This window comes from Bubalus kerabau, chromosome 3 (genome assembly GCF_029407905.1).
Source record: "Bubalus kerabau isolate K-KA32 ecotype Philippines breed swamp buffalo chromosome 3, PCC_UOA_SB_1v2, whole genome shotgun sequence".
NCBI lineage: Eukaryota > Metazoa > Chordata > Mammalia > Artiodactyla > Bovidae > Bubalus > Bubalus kerabau.
The window spans coordinates 21417163-21435509 of record NC_073626.1 but is presented as its reverse complement, the minus strand read 5'-3'; the positions used below and the strand labels follow the sequence as shown (position 1 = coordinate 21435509).

The window sequence follows — 18347 nt, the reverse complement described above, 5'->3', positions numbered from 1 at the left end:
GCAGTTAAATTCTATGCCATTCAAAAAAATGAAATGAGGTTGATAGAAAGGGAGAACATGGAGGAAGAGAAAGACAAAAATTACAGCAAACCTATCAGTTATGCTGTGATCATCCTCAGAAAGCTCAGGAAGGCTCCTCCTCCTCCCCTTTATTTACCACCCAGATTGTGAATACAAATGAACAGAAGGATACTGGAGAAATAATCAAAGTGATCCTTATCACTCAATTGTATAAATGGAGAAGCCAAGACCCAGAAAAATATATAACTTAACTCATTATCACAAGGGAATGGTGGTATAGGTTTAATCCCAAGTCATCTGCTCCTAATGATTATGCTTATTTTTCACCATCTTGCACCCCTTTAGTTGGTATCAATAGTAAAATCACAGTAAGTCGGAAAGAGAAAAACAAATATCGAGTATTAACTCATATATATGGAATCTAGAAAGATGGTACTGATGGACCTATTTGCAGGACAGCAAAAGAGATGCAGACCTAGAGAACAGATTTGTGGACACAGTGAGGGAAAGAAAGGGTGGGATGAATTGATTAGCGTTGAAACATACATTACCATATATAAAATAGAAAACCAGTGGAAATTTGCTGTATGATGCAGGGAGCTCAACTGTGACAACCTAGGAAGGGGCGGGGCGGGGGCGGAGGCGGAGGGGTGGTGGTGGTGGGCTGAGTTCAAGAGAGAGGGCAACATACGTACACCTATGGCTGATTCATGTTGATGTATGGCAGAAACCAATGCCATATTGTAAAGCAATTATTCTCCAATTAAAACCAAATAAAAAAGAGTAAAGTCATAAAAGAAGACATTTGCATCTCTCAAAATATTTATTTTTATGTTTTACATCCTGAATAGATTGTTTTTTATGTCCAAAATATATGTGGGTCTGCTTAGTGATGCCAAATCAGACTTTTCACAATATGAAAATAAGTACATTTTTCATGAACATGTTTACATTAGTGACCCAAAAAATTAAGAAAAAATGTCTAAATAAAACATTTGCACTGCATGTGGGCCAGAAATTTTATGCTTTTGCTTTATCTGCATCCATTACTATAACTGTCCCTTCTCAATTCTTACCACCAGTGGTATTCATTTCACCAAATACATAAACACCTAATGAGGACCAATTATGAACCTCGCCTTTAAAAAACCACCAAAAGTAATTTACAAATATTCTTTTTAAACTCTTAACTCACTTGATTTTATGAGTATACTAATTTCAAGTCTTCTCCCAGACTTCCCTTGTAGTCCAGTGGATAAGAATCCGCCTGTCAATGCAGGGAGCATGGGTTTGACCCCTGGTCCTGAAAGATTCCGCATGGCACGGGGCAACCAAGCCCATGTGCCCCAACTACTAAGCCTGTGCTCTAGAGCCCGCGAGCCACAACTATTGAGCCAAGACGCTGCAACTACGGACAAGAGCCGGTGCCAGACTCGATTGTACCTTACTTATTAGTGTACGGTATATTAATGGAAATCTTCAAAGTACCCTACTCTTAATAGGACGGCTTAACTACAAGAATTTCGTTTTTTAAAAAAAGCTACTTGCCATCAAAACCTTTTATCTTGACTAGCTACATCCGTTAACTAGTCATGCAACTTTAGGCCCTAACCAACCTAGCATAAATATGTTAAGATAAAAGCTTGACGGGGCACAGGACCCCGCTGTACAAGTGTGGGACTAGACGCGCACGCGCCCTGGAGCAGAAACAAGACGGCCTTTTAAACCAAAGTATTAAGTGTATCTTCTGTACTTAATGAAACGAGAATTACAGCTCCTTACCAGGGAAATTGGGAAGCCCTGAAAAGGGCCTTTTGTTAGGTGAATGGAAACAAAATGAACACTCAACCGCCGAAGCCGTAAAGGGTGCGGCCCTGTCGCTTGAGCGCGTAGACCACGTCCATGGCGGTGACAGTCTTGCGCTTAGCGTGCTCGGTGTAGGTGACCGCGTCGCGGATCACGTTCTCCAGGAACACCTTCAGCACCCCGCGGGTCTCCTCGTAGATGAGCCCGGAGATGCGCTTCACACCACCACGACGAGCCAGGCGCCGAATAGCAGGCTTGGTAATGCCCTGGATGTTATCACGAAGGACTTTACGGTGGCGCTTGGCGCCTCCTTTGCCCAGACCCTTTCCGCCTTTGCCGCGACCGGACATAACGAACACCTGAAGACCCGATAAAGCCTAACTTCCAAGCCTCGCGATGCACCTTTATACGTCTGTTGGCGGACCGAACTGAGAACCTGAAGAAAGGAGGAGGCGGGAAATCACGCCGTAAGTGGGGGAGGGGACTTGGGCCAAAAGGGAAAAAAAAAAGAGGCCTTCTCTGTTCCTTTGGACTGTGGTAACTCTTTTGTTACCTTAAGATTTAGAATTGCTTTTGAATGCTAGAGAAAACACGAATGTTGTGGAAAATACAGAAAAGGGGAAGTAATAAAGTAATAATTTGTTATCGCACCACACATAGATCTCCCCTAGTAGCCAATTTGGTATTTTGGTGAACAGGTAAAAGCGCAGACTCCAGGAAAATGTATGCTATTCTGTATAGGGCCTTCTAAAACCTCTTTATACTGGTATATTTAAATCAACTCCCCTTGAGTTTTTAATAACAAGTTATTAATGTCTGCTTATTACTGCTTATGAATTTTCCATAGCACAGTTTAAAACAGTTCTCTACCAATTCCTTAATCAGCAAGATTTTTTAATATAATTTTTTTGCTGCTCTTGAAATGCCACCTTTAACATACTTAGAACTATTACTAAAATTCTGTTCTATGTATTACAGTTTCCAAATAATCTATTTGTTACATTCAGAATTAATTTGGGGATAGATTATATTTTGTCTTTGATTAATTGTCCACCCAGCAAGATTTATGGATTTATTTCCTACTAAGAGTATCATCTTTAATGTAATTTCTGTAATATACTGAGAAAATTTGTCCTTCCTAGTGTGTTTCCATTAGAATGTTTTCAACATTGCAAAATGTTACAAGAAAAAAGAAAAGAAAAAGGCCTTTGGGCTTTTCAGAGGCACCAGGCTTTCCTGCCAACATAGAGAAGGTGCATTGTTTCAAAGAGAACTGAAGAGGTGAAGGAAATTTAAAGTTTTCCAATTCTGCACTCTTAAACTGGCACAAGAGAAAGGACTCAGGATTATTTTTCAAACTGCTCTTTAGCCATCTACTACCTTTAACAATGCTTATCATTTTACAGTATTTTTATGGAGGTGGTGGAGCAGAATGGGGTAAATTGCAAAGAGAGGGATCTAGAAGAGAACCTAGAAAACTATTAAAAACTATGCTGTCGCATGACAAGTCATCAATTCCTGTTAGTACTCTATCTTAAAATTACTGTACATCCCAACTATAAAAGGTTGAGATTTTAATAACACATGAGGTTCTGGGCCAGCTGCAGCTTGGAGAGCAAGTACTCAGACACACTGGTGGTGAAGTAGGCCTCCTTGTCATCTAATATCTAAAACTACTAGATCCGCCTCTTCAATTTCAAACGCAGTAAGTAGCTAAGTAGTGAAAAGTTGCAACCAAGAGAGCCGTGAGCTACACTGGGATTCATGACCTCTGGAGAAGAGGATTTCGATCAGGGGTCAGAGATGAGGCTTGATCACTTGAAGCTTACGTGAAATAAAACTTTATTAACGTATACAGGGACAAAAGAAGCTTCTGACATCAGAAAGGGGCATTAGAAAGGGACAGAGTGACCCCCTTGCTAGCTCTTAGCAAGCAGTTATATATCTGTTAAAGAATCACCTCAAAACTGAGAGTTGCTCATCAGGCCCCTCTTCCATAACAGGCATTTTGAGATAGCACTGGCATAAAGTGAGTCATCCCCTGCCATAAAACAATTGACATGAAATTTAAAGAAAGGCAGCTTTCCAGCAAATACATTGTTTCATTACCATAGCTTAAGAGAAAATTTCCTTGAGTAAGACAACAATGGTTTGTTGAGCAATGGTCTAAACAATGTAATTAAACAACGTGACCGCACCCCCAACCCTCCAACAAAATTGTACCTTCTGGAGGGGTAATTTTGAAAACGTGTGGGTGTTGTGGTTATCTCAAATGGCTTAGCGGCACAACTGGTTTTCAGGTCAGGGCCAGATGCTGGAAGTCCAGTGATGCTCAGGACATTCCTATACCAAGAATTATCCTTAGAACAGCATGACTTTTGTAAAACATTTTCATCTGGATTTTCAAGGATCTTTTCTAAGGGTGAAGTCCCTGCTTCCACCTTTGTACCCTCTCACTTAATCATCTTCTCATATACAACTGGCAGTGCTGTGCGGGACCTTGTTAGGATTATGACTTTTATTCTGAGATAGGATGTCACAACTTCTGGTTAGGTGTTCTGGGGCACTCCTCTTTGGAATGTATGAGACGTCTGACCATTCTGAAGCCACCGCACAGTTAGGGAGCCAGATCACATAAAAGTGCTTAGGCTGGGAATTCCCTGGTCATCCACTGGGACTCTGCACTTCCATCGATGTGCAACCAGATTGGATCCCTGGTCAGGGAAAAGGATCCTACAGGTCAGTGGCCAAAAAAAGAAAAGTGCTCTGAATGTTAGTCCTAGCCCACAGCCAGTGTCAATTGCCAGACAAACGAGTGAAGATGCTTTTAGATAATTCTAGCCCTCAGCAGTTGTCCTGTAAATGACAAGTCAATGATCTTCTGCCTAAAGCCCCAGACATTTTAGAGCTGATAGCCATTGCAGCTGTGCTCTGACCTAATTCCTGACCACAGACTCCATGAAGATTAATAAAATGCTTTGTGCCATCAAGTTTGGGCTGTTTAGCATGCAGGAACAGTAACCTGAACAGGTCTAGAAACAGGAATTTTCTTGACTTAATCTTAGTTTTGCCCAATGAGAGTGTTCCCAATATTTTGCCACCATAAGTAATGTGAACATCAGTGTCTTCCTATGGGCCAATTTGTTTGTCATATATTTTCAAAACTATTGTTTTTTCACAAAATTGGCAGGCTTGTGTGGGGTCTTGTGAGAGTGGGATGATTAAAGATAAGAAAACTCCCCTCTTTAGATAACCATCTAAGTGCTATGTCCTTTCATTATATTAAGCTGTAACAAGACATTGGTTGGCATGTCATTGACTCAGGGTACATTCTAGGCTCTGGGCTTGGTGCTGGGGTATGGCTGAGAACAAGACTCCTTTGGTAGAACCCACCTCTTCAGGAATGGTTTTATAACAATTTTATTGTTTGTTTTTCTGGATGTAGATCTTAACAGAGATGGAGTGATCTTCTCTTGCTTTGCAGGGCATTTTTTTCAGCAGGTATCTAGAAAACTTGCAGGTTGTTGAGGCTCCATGCAGAAATTAAGTTGAACAAAGAGAAAAAGATGAGAAGTCGAAACTTCTCATCCCATGGCTCCCTCTGCTCCAGCCACAACAGCCTTTGGCAGTTCCCAAAACACACTAAGCAGGGGCCTGGTTTGGGTACTTGTTCCTTTTGCCTGGAACAGATTCCCCCAGGTAGTGACTTGCCACTTTATGCCAACGACTCCTCTTTGAGACCTTGTCCAAGTGCCTTCCTTAAAATTACCCTTCCCAACGTCTTCTTTCCTTTCTTTATTTTTATCCACATCACCCATTAAGGAGCTGATATATTAAGAATTTTATTAATTTATTAATTATCTGGCTGTAAAAAGTGACCTAATGTGTTGTCAGATTCCCTTTCTCCTGTCCAATATGAAATTCTGTGCCAGTATTTGAAACTACTGTCTGTTCTCAGCTAATAAAAATGTGGGAGTGTCACTTGATTTGTAAGAGACAGGTCCATGAAGTCCAAAAATTAGACCTTATTGCAGTGTCTTTAAATATAGATCAATGCAGTTTGCAATTCTGATTCCCTGGTTGCAAAGGTAAGAATGTTGTATTTGACATCTCTTTTTAACTGGTTAAGAAAAGGACTACTAGTTCCCTAATGGATTAGTGGTACTTGCTCTGTCTCCATCATGCTCAGAAAAACAAAGAAACATCTATGACTGATAGATAATTTAACAAATAATGTGAGAGTCTGCTTCATTTAAATGACCATACAATGTTAAACTGGCATCTAGAATCATGACTATTTCAGAATCTTATTTGATAAACTCTTCATGGTTCATACCCAGAGGTTTTATACTGAAGTCCTATCATTGTTTTGCCAAGTGTACTCATGATACAGAATGAAGCCCTTGGTGTAACATTCAGACTGCTTGCTCAGCCCTTTGCACTGCTCCCTTTTGCCCACTCCTGTAGACCAACATTCCCAGTGCCTTGAATGTGACACCTATGTTCTTACTTCATCTGCCCAGAATGCTGTTTTGTACACCACTCCCCTCTGCTGGTAACTATTATTTATTTTTTGCTCCTTGGGTTTTCCACATACATCTCTACTGAAGCATTTATTATCTTATTATTTCATTTGTTTGTTTATGGACAATGTGCACATATGACTAAAAATTCAAAGTGCGTAAAAACATCACAATCGAAAAAGATTTTCTATCCATCCCTGCTCCTAGGCTATCCAGCATCCTTTCTGCAAAAATAACCAATACTAGCAATTTGTGTAGTAGTCTTCTGGAGATATTTTAGATTCATACAAGCCCATGTATACAAAAATCTACTGCACATTATCCTGTATGTTGCTTTTGGCCCTTGACAGTAAACCATGGAGATCGTCACCTACCAATACTTGAGGAAACCACATAGTGGTTACAAATACGGATTCTGAAGCTAGACTACTTCGGAATAGCAATAAGCGTACGTATCTGCCTCCTTAGCGCAGTAGGCAGCGCGTCAGTCTCATAATCTGAAGGTCCTGAGTTCGAACCTCAGAGGGGGCAGCTCCTTTTTAAGACTTCTCGGAAGACGCGAGGCTCACTCTCTGAGTTTGGAAGATCTCCTGGAGAAAGAAATGGCAACTCACTCCAGTATTCTTGCCTGGAAATTTTCATGTACAGGGAGCCTGGTGGACCACAGTTTACGGGGTCGCTAAGAGTGGGGCACGACTGTTACTAGCTGTACATTTACAGGTAAGTTTCTCATCATCTCTGGACCTGTATTTTATAATCTATAAAACAAGTATAAACTAATTTAACTCAAAATATTGTTATAAAGAATAAGTGATTTAATGTATACAAGGACATTTTGGGATTTCCTCTATGGCTCAGCAGGTAAAGAATCTGCCTGCAATGCAGGAGACACAGGAGACCGTGGGTTTGATCCCTGGGTGGGAAGATCCCCTGAAGAAGGAAATGGCAACCTGTTCCAGTATTCTTGCCTGAAAAGCCCCATGGACAGAGGAATTTGGTGGGCTACAGTTCAAAGGGTCGCAGAGTCGGTCACGCCAAAGCACACAAGGAAAGTTTTAGGACATTATCTCGCACACACTAAGCAGTAAATATTGCTACTAATATTATGCAAAAGAGCCTTCAGATTTGTTTTTACCTGCAGGTAGAATGATATACTGTAATGTTCTATTTTATTGTTCACCATTCAGATTATTTCTAGTCTTTGGTACTACAAACCGGGCTGCTTGGAAAACTCTGTAACATATCATTTTTCACATTTTCAAAAATGTTAAATTCCTAGAGATGAGGTTGCTGGGAGTATATGTGTGTTTTTAAATACGCTGGATACCGCCCACTTTTCCTGTATGAAAGTTCTCCCAGTTTTCAAGGCCACCAGCAGTGATTGAGAATTAAGTTCACGAAGAGCTTTACTCGGAATTTTCCATTCCTATCCCAGTGACTATCCTGTAGTGAATAGTAGATGCTGAATAACATTTATTAGTTAACTGGATGAAAGGATGGTTTAGGAAATACAGTTGGGTTTTGGTGGCAGCAAGAACACTTAAAATCCCTTTGGCATTAAATCCCATTTAAATGTTTAAAATTGTTAGCTGTTATTCATTGAAGATTATTAGAAGACAGAATAGAAATAGTTAACTTTTACTGATCACTTTGAGCAGTTTTACAGAGATTTCTTTTAGAATGTGGAAAGCGTGGTAAAAGAAAAAAGCATTATTGAAAGTTTGTTAATACCGTAAAGCAACAGGGTGTGTGTGTGTGTGGGGGGGGGGGGGGGGTTAATAATAGAAAATTGGCTCGAGTCCCACTGATTTACCGGCTTTCCAGTAGAAAAAAAATGCTTTATTAATTAAAGTCTTCTTATTTATTATCTCATGTCATTCTGATACATATGCAAAAATACCGGAGAGAAAAGGACAAAAGAACATTGAGTGACCAAGAGCTACTAAACTCCCTCTAAATTTATCATCGCAATTTTTGAGTTATTTCCATTTTACAGAGGAAAGGTCTGGTTATCCATACCTTACATAGCCTGTGGCAAGACACAGTCAAGAAGTGGCCTAGTTGGTCTAAGAATATAGCACAGCACTCAAAACATGGCTAATGCCCAATAACTTTGAATACATGAAGTCATGCTGTAGGAGTGACTGATAAAAACAAAGTCCTGCTTCAGAGCTTTACTGTCACTTTGCTTTCAGAGGTGGCGATTATGACCTAAGACAGGCAGTGGATCCTACTGCTAAGAGCATGGACTTTAAACTTGGCTGCCTAAATCCCATTCACCTAAAATTTTGTGGGGACCTTTGGTAAATTACTTGTGTTTTGCCTTGAGATGATGGAGATGATGACACTACCTACTCCGTAGAACTGGCCTCACAATCTAGCATACATTGTTAGCACACTGTAATATGCCACATTGCACATGGTGTGTTTGCGAACAGTGCCTTCCACAGAGGGGAATACTCAGAGTGGTTAAATTTCTCCATGGCCACAGAGCAAGTGGTGGAGCTGGGGCCAGAAGTTAGTCCTTCCGTTCCTAATCCAATTCAGGCCGCGAGCTTCACTACATCTTGTGTCTACATCTGCAGTTAGGCAAGTAGCAACTGGAGATCCACGTTCACTGGTCAATCTCCTTTTCGTGCCCAATACATCTCAATCCACAGGATCCTTTCTTCCGTCCACGGGTACCATACCGTCAGCCTCACCTTATCCAAGAGAACTCTGCTACTTCGGGAGCAGCCTCGGCTGGTATCTCCTCCTCCGCCTTTGTTTGAAACAAGGAAGCGAGCGGGAGAAACGAGAACTGCTAATCTGTCCCGCCGAATTTCTCCAGTTTTCAATTTGGTCCGAAAAATTCAGCTAAACACCTGGCTTCCCCCCTCCCCTTGAAAGTACATCTTCGCCACCCCTACCCTACTTTTGTCTTTAGAACTTCGGTTTATCTGTACCTTCAACATGTTAAGGCAGTGGCAAGGCGGGGAGGGACTATAAATTACGGTAAGCCACAGTAAGTTCCTGTGTGCCAACATTCAGGGCATCACCATGCCCGCCATCCGGCGCCTGGCCCGCAGGGGTGGTCAAGGCATCTTTGATCTCGGCTACAGAGAGACCCGCGGGGTGCTGAAATCTTATTAGAAAAAGTGAACATGACCCCAAAACCTATACCCAACATGCTAAGGGCAAGAGGGTCACCGCTGTGGACGTTATTCTCTCAAGCACCCTCTGGCTTCAGTGGCTAATTGCAACTTGTATTTCCATTCTCACTTGTAAAAGTTCGTCTCAGGGGTATCTATATTTTAAGGAGTTAGAAAGCAATTCAGATCACGTTGTGTAGCTGTAAGATATGTTCCTTAGATCCTGCATTCTGACCTGCAGTATGACATAAAGATCTGGACTTCCCGTGTATGCAAAAATGGCCCCCATTCAGTGCTCGCAAGCTCCCAGACACACTAATAGAACATAAGAAACTGCAAGTATTTGAATCTGGGGCTTCCTGAAAAGCTACTATTAAAAGAAAAAATGTGTTAGGAAATCAGTAAATCTGTTTCGTGGTTTCCTGGAGTTCTCCAGCGTTCGAACTGTTGCCCTCGAGGTTTTTAGGTATTGTGGCTATCCAGCATAAACTTAAAGGGAAGCATCAGATGAACCTGGTTTATCGTAACAGAAATTCTCGCAAAACTGCAACAACTTTCTTGACACCCAGATATTTTATTTCCGCTAAACTACGCTTTTAAAACTGCCACTCAAGGGATAGTACCCCACTCCCACTGAACTGACGGGAAAGGCGCACCGGCTCTTTTCTAGAGAATGTTGAGTGGCTCTGAAAAGAGCCTTTGGGTTTTGTAGGGCTGCGAGCCGGCTCACTTGGAGCTGGTGTACTTGGTGACGGCCTTGGTGCCCTCGGACACGGCGTGCTTGGCCAGCTCCCCGGGCAGCAGCAGGCGCACGGCCGTCTGGATCTCCCTGGAGGTGATGGTCGAACGCTTGTTGTAATGAGCCAGACGCGACGCCTCGCCCGCGATGCGCTCGAAGATGTCGTTGACGAAGGAGTTCATGATGCCCATGGCCTTGGACGAGATGCCGGTGTCCGGGTGGACCTGCTTCAGCACCTTGTACACGTACACGGAGTAGCTCTCCTTGCGGCTGCGCTTGCGCTTCTTGCCGTCCTTCTTCTGCGCCTTGGTCACCGCCTTCTTGGAGCCCTTCTTCGGGGCAGGAGCGGACTTCGCTGGCTCAGGCATGGTGAAGTACTGCAGTCACAGAACCACTGAAGAAGAGAAAGCCGAAAGGCACCTTTTTAAGGACAAGGGTTTATGCAAATGAAGTGCAGTAGAGATTTCTGGTGATTGGTGCGTCTTCTGTGTGACATCACAGCTCAGCTTCGCCCAATCAAGGTAGGCATCCTGCATAGTCGCATTTCCATTGGTCTAAACAAAAGTAAAACGGTAGCCAATCGTACCGCTTTCTTTTCGCGCCCAGCGGGGGTTATAAACTTTGCGTTTCTGTGTTCGCCTCTCATTCTCCACGGTGACCGTTGATCTTGAATCATGTCTGGACGTGGCAAACAAGGTGGTAAAGCTCGCGCCAAGGCCAAGACTCGCTCTTCGCGGGCAGGACTCCAGTTCCCCGTGGGTCGAGTGCACCGCCTTCTCCGCAAGGGTAACTACGCCGAGCGGGTCGGGGCCGGGGCCCCAGTGTACCTGGCGGCGGTGCTGGAGTACCTGACGGCCGAGATCTTGGAGCTGGCGGGCAACGCGGCCCGGGACAACAAGAAGACCCGCATCATCCCGCGTCACCTGCAGCTGGCCATCCGCAACGACGAGGAGCTCAACAAGCTGCTGGGCAAAGTCACCATCGCTCAGGGTGGTGTCCTGCCCAACATCCAGGCCGTGCTGCTGCCCAAGAAGACTGAGAGCCACCACAAGACTAAGTAAAGAACCAAGATTGGAAACAACCAAATAAACGGCTCTTTTCAGAGCCACTTCCATGATCAGGGAAAAGAGGAACACAATTTATGGCACCTGAAACTTAAATACTGTTTATTACAGTACTGATACTTGCAACTTAATGCTCTGGTCGTGTAGGGTATGTTCTAGTCTATATTTCAGAGTTAGTATTTAGGGGCAGTTGTGAACAAGAGAACATTTGTATTAGGCTAAGTTTCAAACTTATTGAATCTTTAATGTTAAATATTGGTTACCTATAACCAGAGGTCCCTATGAGGAAATTAAGCATATGGTGTGAAATTTAATTTACTAAGTCGCATGTTGGAGAGAGCCCTTCAATGGTTTTCTGTAAAAGATACACAGAAACTATTGGGGTGACTGTAGGAAGATAGCCTTGCAAAAGTATTCATATCGTTACCCGGACTGGAAAAATTACGTACAAACCGGACAATACAAACTGGGTTGTAACAAAAGTACAAGATTTTGGTAGTCAGGCCTGGCAAGGTCCTCTAATTCCAGAATGAGACATGTTTGGAACATTTATGCCATTTAACGTTTTGGCCTTTTCAAGGATTGCAGACACAAAGACTTCCTTTTATTAAATGTTAACGCACTTGTTTTCAACAAATGCCACACACTTAGGTACCATACGTTGATAGAACATTAATGAGACACTGCCTGTTCTAAAGGAAATCTAATGAAGAGAAACGAAATAAAGTACAACGTAGCAAGAGGAGTAAGCACAGAATACAAAAGGAGCATAGAGAAGACTGAGAAGTAACACTTGGTCTGAGGATTAAAGCAAATTGGGAAATAGAGAAAAGCATAGGGATTTCAGCAGAAAATTAGTGTCACCAGACTCGTGGCTTGTATGTGCAGGCAAATGACCAAAAGTTCGCTATTGGAAAATAAAGCAGAGAGGTCACAAGAGAGGAGTCAGAGGGATGGATCTCTAGGACGTTCCTTCGGTTCTAAATCTTCCATATACCTTGTATGTTAGTCAGTCGTGTCCGACTCTGCCACCCCATGAACTGTAGGCCGACTTCCAAATCTTTATGTCCATCCCAGACTTAATTCAAGTTCAGACATACATATTCATCTACTTTCTGATATATATATATACTTTTTTTTTTTTTTTACTTTCTTATACTCTTATAGTGGAGAAGGCAATGGCACCCCACTCCAGTACTCTTGCCTGGGAAATCCCATGGACGGAGAACCCTGGTAGGCTGCAGTCCATGGGGTCGCTAAGAGTCGGACACGACTGAGCGACTTCACTTGCACGTTCATGTATTGGAGAAAAAAATGGCAACCCACTCCAGTGTTCTTGCCTGGAGAATTCCAGGGACGGGGGAGCCTGGTGGGCTGCCGTCTGTGGGTCGCACAGAGTCGGACACCACTGAAGCGACTTAGCAGCAGCATACTCATAGATCTCTGGGAAATTAAAAATGTATATCCCAGACTTATCATCATCCTTACTCCCCCAGTGATTCTTAGAGGCATCACCATCTACCCATTAACATGAACGAAAATGGTCTGGTGTCTGAGTATTCGTTTTTTATCAGCCATTACGGGCTAGAGTCCATGGGGTCGCAAAGTCGGCAACGACTGAATACACATGCACGCACACACTATGGGATGATTGAACTTTAAATTCCGGAAAAGTTTAGGTGGAAGGAAAACAAATGGAGTTTCGAGACCTGGAATATTTGTGTCCACGTAACTAGAAATATCCACATAACTAAGGCTACTAACTTCCCCTGAAAAGAATCTTCAAATGAAAACTGATAAATTAGGAATAATAACTGCGTATATTGAAGTGAGGGTGCCCTACCCAGCCAGCAGAAAGGGCATCTGTCCTGGGCCCCTCTCGACTTGGTATCTGTTCCCGAACCCAGAAGGCCTGGCTTACACACTCAAAAATTTACACTGATTAAAGGTTGGCCTTACACGTGCCCGGGACTGGGAGAAGGAGGAAGCGTAAATACTTTGAATCAGACATCTCCCTTTCCATATAAAGACTGATTCCTGGGAAGGGAGACTTTCAGTACTTCTCTCTTAAGGTGCAGAATGTTAGCATGACACAAATTCCACGTGGTAATCATAGGCCCTACGTTTCACAACGCCACTCAGAAACACGACTAGCATAACATCGGTGAGCAAAATTATAAGTTTAGAAAAGCCTAACAGTTTCTGCCACAAGAGATACCAAAGGTAAACAGCAAGGTAACAGTCCTTTTTCATTGTCTATGTGGGCGGCTCTGAAAAGAGCCTTTGGGGTTGAGGAGAAACGTCCTGGCTCACGCCCTCTCCCCGCGGATGCGGCGAGCAAGCTGGATGTCCTTGGGCATGATGGTGACGCGCTTAGCGTGGATGGCGCAGAGATTGGTGTCCTCGAAGAGCCCGACCAGGTAGGCCTCGCACGCCTCCTGCAGCGCCATCACCGCCGAGCTCTGAAAGCGCAGGTCGGTTTTGAAGTCCTGAGCGATCTCCCGCACCAGCCGCTGGAACGGCAGCTTGCGAATCAGCAGCTCAGTGGATTTCTGGTAGCGGCGAATCTCGCGCAGAGCTACCGTGCCGGGCCGATAACGGTGCGGCTTCTTCACGCCGCCTGTGGCCGGCGCGCTCTTGCGAGCCGCCTTCGTGGCGAGCTGCTTGCGCGGCGCCTTGCCGCCGGTGGACTTCCGAGCGGTCTGCTTGGTACGAGCCATAGTGCCAGCAGGTTTAAAGAAAGCCGCTTAGACACATATTTATAGAGCGAGTCAGAAGCTGATTGGACAAAAGGCGACCGGGACTGTCCAATCGGTAATCGGACTGACTCAAGTCAGTTCAGCTCCTGAACAGTCGTGTCCGACTCTGCGACCCCATGGACTGCAGCACGCCAGGCTTCCCTATCCAGCACCAACTCCCGGAACTTGCTCAAACTCGTGTCCGTCGAGTCGGTAATGCCGACTCGAACTGTTCGATTGTTGCCCAAAGCCCCTGACTTCAATTTTTTTCTCAACTTTCCCTGTACAATTGTTTGCTATATAATAGAATTTTTCAGAAGAAATAAATACACACTACATGAGAAATATAGACTACAGTCCATGGGGTAGCAAAGGGTCAGACACGACTAAGCGACTTCACTTTCACTTTTCACTTTCATGCATTGGAGAAGGAAATGGCAACCCACTCCAGTGTTCTTGCCTGGAGAATCCCAGGGACGGGAGCCTGGTGGGCGGCCGTCTATGGGGTCACACAGAGTTGGACACAACTGATGTGACTTAGCAGGAGCAGCTGCAACAACTATATTAGAATAAAATAAAAAACAGGAGAAATTCTTTTAGATAGTATTTCAACCCAGTATATCTAAAATTTTCATTTCAACATGTAATCAATGTAATTGTTAGATATTTCACATTTTTTTAAATTTTGCACTAACCGTTCAAAATACAGTGTACACATATAACATGTCCACCACTTCCTTTTTCAGGTTAGCCACGTGTCTATTGCCCAGGGCCAGTGGTTTTTACCATATTGACAAGGAATGCAGCTGTATACCATCACCCCTCATCTTTCCTCTAAACACAGATTTTAAGAACTTTAACATTTTTTTTCAGGAAAAACAATTTGATTTGCACGTGAGGAATTCAAGTTATTACTTCATAAAGAAACACATCCTTGCATGAACTTCTTTTCGAACAATTCCCTTGCAACATAATTGATTTTTCTATTTTAGGAATGTAATTCCTTTGTTTTTAAAGAATCTAAATCCCCACCAATAATGTATATTTACCACACATCCCATGAGTTTGCATCTATAATAGTTCCTTGCATGCATGTGCGATACTCAGTCACTAAGTTGTGTCTGACTCTGCGACCCCAGGCACTGTAGTCTGCTAAGCACCTCTGTCCATGGAATTCTCCACGCATGCTGGAGCAGATTGCCATTTCCTTCTCCAGGGGATCTTCCCCAGCCAGGGATCGAATCCTCCGTCTCCTGCATTAGCAGGCGGATTCTTCCTCACTGAACCATCTGGGAAGCCACTGGCAGAAACTTGGGATAAGTTCCTTGCCTGACATCCGAATTTTTCTGATCATCTCCCTCCCCTCAGAGCCTAGAAGTTACCTGGCAAGTTTTTTTTCTTCTTGAAAGTAAGTGGAAAATTATCTAATTCCATTAGTACATCAAGATCTTTAACACAATAAAAAGACCAAGAAGGTGGTATTTTAACAGTAGAATTTAGCATTTTCATCCTGAAACGTATGGCCATTACCTCATATCGACACCTCAATTTGTGTGGATGGGTCCAAGGGAGCTAGGAAAATACTTGAGAACACAATAATAAACCAATGGTTATAATTAACAGGTACCTCAGCTAATTTTTCCCATAAAAGACCTGAAGATTTAAAATTTCCGTATTCAACGATGTAAAACAATGTACACTGACGTCAAATTAGCGATGCCGAAAGCTCAGCTTCTCTGTACATTAGTTTAGAACTGAATCTCGGAAACAGTTTTGGGTGAAGTAGAAAAGTTTTGTTCCTTTGCCAGGCAAAAGGAGACACAACGGCCTCTTGTCTCAAAGTGAAGTGAAGTCTCTCGATCGTGTCCCACTCTTTGCGACCCCCATGGACTGTAGCCTACCAGGCTCCTCCGTCCATGGGATTTTCCAGGCAATACCGGAGTGGGTGGCCATTTCCTTCTCCAGATCTTCCGGATCCAGGGGTTGAACCTGGGTCTCCCGCATTGTAGGCAGACGCTTTACCGTCTAAGCCACCAGGTAAACTTGTCTCAAAAAACCGTCCCAACCTGGGAAGATTTGAAAAGGAGTTTTATACTTCTCAAGGGCGTGGTTGCTGACAAGGTTAGGGTGTATGTAAGATATCAGTTGGTCAGGTCTCCTAATCTTGATGAGTTTCTCTGATCTCTTCAATCTTGCCTCATGTGGTTTCTAGTCTGCTCCTGAGAGTAGCAACTGTTCAAATCTGCTATTTGGAACTCAGGGAAGGTCAAGGCTAGTCTTGCCTCCAAGAAACAGGGAGAAAGGGCCCCCATGTTTGGGAGTCCCACAAGGCCCCACTGTTTAAGTAGGTCTTTTTCAGAAAACTAACGCCTCCAATAATGGTCTTTGGCCTAAGACACAGGTTTGATTTGATCCCTGGACACACGGAATCTTTAATTACTAAAACCCAGAAAACCAAAGGGCCTTAAAACTGCCACTGAAAGCACTAGACCTTTCATAACGTTTATGCTTCCCAACTCATAATTGGGCAAGGGTGGCAATATTTAACGAGTAAGTAAATCCTCGTATCTGTCGATGGGTAAGTTTATAGACTACATGACACTTTAAAAGTGACTGTCTTGTAAGTTTCAAGGTTGGCATAATACACATGATTACTTTAAACTATCATATAGTATTTAAGCTTTAATATTTAGTGCTCAGTTCTTCCAAGGGAACTTTTAAGTGGCTCTGAAAAGAGCCTTTGGTTTGATTGAGGCCTTTAAACTGCTGCGAAGTAATCCAGACTTCTATTTGCCTTTCGCCTTGTGGTGGCTCTCAGTCTTCTTGGGCAGCAGCACGGCCTGGATGTTGGGCAGGACACCACCCTGAGCGATGGTGACTTTGCCCAGCAGCTTGTTGAGCTCCTCGTCGTTGCGGATGGCCAGCTGCAGGTGACGCGGGATGATGCGGGTCTTCTTGTTGTCCCGGGCCGCGTTGCCCGCCAGCTCCAAGATCTCGGCCGTCAGGTACTCCAGCACCGCCGCCAGGTACACTGGGGCCCCGGCCCCGACCCGCTCGGCGTAGTTACCCTTGCGGAGAAGGCGGTGCACTCGACCCACGGGGAACTGGAGTCCTGCCCGCGAAGAGCGAGTCTTGGCCTTGGCGCGAGCTTTACCACCTTGTTTGCCACGTCCAGACATGATTCAAGATCAACGGTCACCGTGGAGAATGAGAGGCGAACACAGAAACGCAAAGTTTATAACCCCCGCTGGGCGCGAAAAGAAAGCGGTACGATTGGCTACCGTTTTACTTTTGTTTAGACCAATGGAAATGCGACTATGCAGGATGCCTACCTTGATTGGGCGAAGCTGAGCTGTGATGTCACACAGAAGACGCACCAATCACCAGAAATCTCTACTGCACTTCATTTGCATAAACCCTTGTCCTTAAAAAGGTGCCTTTCGGCTTTCTCTTCTTCAGTGGTTCTGTGACTGCAGTACTTCACCATGCCTGAGCCAGCGAAGTCCGCTCCTGCCCCGAAGAAGGGCTCCAAGAAGGCGGTGACCAAGGCGCAGAAGAAGGACGGCAAGAAGCGCAAGCGCAGCCGCAAGGAGAGCTACTCCGTGTACGTGTACAAGGTGCTGAAGCAGGTCCACCCGGACACCGGCATCTCGTCCAAGGCCATGGGCATCATGAACTCCTTCGTCAACGACATCTTCGAGCGCATCGCGGGCGAGGCGTCGCGTCTGGCTCATTACAACAAGCGTTCGACCATCACCTCCAGGGAGATCCAGACGGCCGTGCGCCTGCTGCTGCCCGGGGAGCTGGCCAAGCACGCCGTGTCCGAGGGCACCAAGGCCGTCACCAAGTACACCAGCTCCAAGTGAGCCGGCTCGCAGCCCTACAAAACCCAAAGGCTCTTTTCAGAGCCACTCAACATTCTCTAGAAAAGAGCCGGTGCGCCTTTCCCGTCAGTTCAGTGGGAGTGGGGTACTATCCCTTGAGTGGCAGTTTTAAAAGCGTAGTTTAGCGGAAATAAAATATCTGGGTGTCAAGAAAGTTGTTGCAGTTTTGCGAGAATTTCTGTTACGATAAACCAGGTTCATCTGATGCTTCCCTTTAAGTTTATGCTGGATAGCCACAATACCTAAAAACCTCGAGGGCAACAGTTCGAACGCTGGAGAACTCCAGGAAACCACGAAACAGATTTACTGATTTCCTAACACATTTTTTCTTTTAATAGTAGCTTTTCAGGAAGCCCCAGATTCAAATACTTGCAGTTTCTTATGTTCTATTAGTGTGTCTGGGAGCTTGCGAGCACTGAATGGGGGCCATTTTTGCATACA

The 18347-nt window shown here is 44.2% G+C and overlaps 6 protein-coding genes and 1 non-coding gene across 7 annotated transcripts; 3 read left to right on the top strand and 4 right to left on the bottom strand.

Moving 5' to 3' along the window:
- Positions 1–1817: 1817 nt before the first annotated feature.
- LOC129645608 (histone H4) lies at positions 1818–2403 on the bottom strand. Its single transcript, XM_055570912.1, has one exon. The coding sequence runs from the start codon at positions 2175–2177 to the stop codon at positions 1866–1868; it is 312 nt and encodes a 103-aa protein (XP_055426887.1). The 5' UTR covers positions 2178–2403; the 3' UTR covers positions 1818–1865.
- A 4405-nt stretch (positions 2404–6808) lies between these two features.
- Positions 6809–6881, top strand: TRNAM-CAU (transfer RNA methionine (anticodon CAU)). Its single transcript has one exon. It is a non-coding gene; the product is annotated as a tRNA-Met (tRNA).
- A 3154-nt stretch (positions 6882–10035) lies between these two features.
- LOC129645594 (histone H2B type 1-C/E/F/G/I) lies at positions 10036–10639 on the bottom strand. Its single transcript, XM_055570896.1, has one exon. The coding sequence runs from the start codon at positions 10586–10588 to the stop codon at positions 10208–10210; it is 381 nt and encodes a 126-aa protein (XP_055426871.1). The 5' UTR covers positions 10589–10639; the 3' UTR covers positions 10036–10207.
- A 193-nt stretch (positions 10640–10832) lies between these two features.
- Positions 10833–11331, top strand: LOC129645588 (histone H2A type 1-J). The gene has a single exon (XM_055570889.1). The coding sequence runs from the start codon at positions 10895–10897 to the stop codon at positions 11279–11281; it is 387 nt and encodes a 128-aa protein (XP_055426864.1). The 5' UTR covers positions 10833–10894; the 3' UTR covers positions 11282–11331.
- A 1027-nt stretch (positions 11332–12358) lies between these two features.
- Positions 12359–16388, bottom strand: LOC129645576 (histone H3.1). The gene has a single exon (XM_055570876.1). It carries the CDS (start codon positions 14002–14004, stop codon positions 13594–13596), a length of 411 nt encoding a protein of 136 aa, XP_055426851.1. The 5' UTR covers positions 14005–16388; the 3' UTR covers positions 12359–13593.
- Positions 16389–16688: 300 nt separating this feature from the next.
- Positions 16689–17267, bottom strand: LOC129645581 (histone H2A type 1). The gene has a single exon (XM_055570881.1). It carries the CDS (start codon positions 17199–17201, stop codon positions 16809–16811), a length of 393 nt encoding a protein of 130 aa, XP_055426856.1. The 5' UTR covers positions 17202–17267; the 3' UTR covers positions 16689–16808.
- Positions 17268–17457: 190 nt separating this feature from the next.
- LOC129645595 (histone H2B type 1-C/E/F/G/I) lies at positions 17458–18060 on the top strand. Its single transcript, XM_055570897.1, has one exon. It carries the CDS (start codon positions 17508–17510, stop codon positions 17886–17888), a length of 381 nt encoding a protein of 126 aa, XP_055426872.1. The 5' UTR covers positions 17458–17507; the 3' UTR covers positions 17889–18060.
- Positions 18061–18347: the final 287 nt, after the last annotated feature.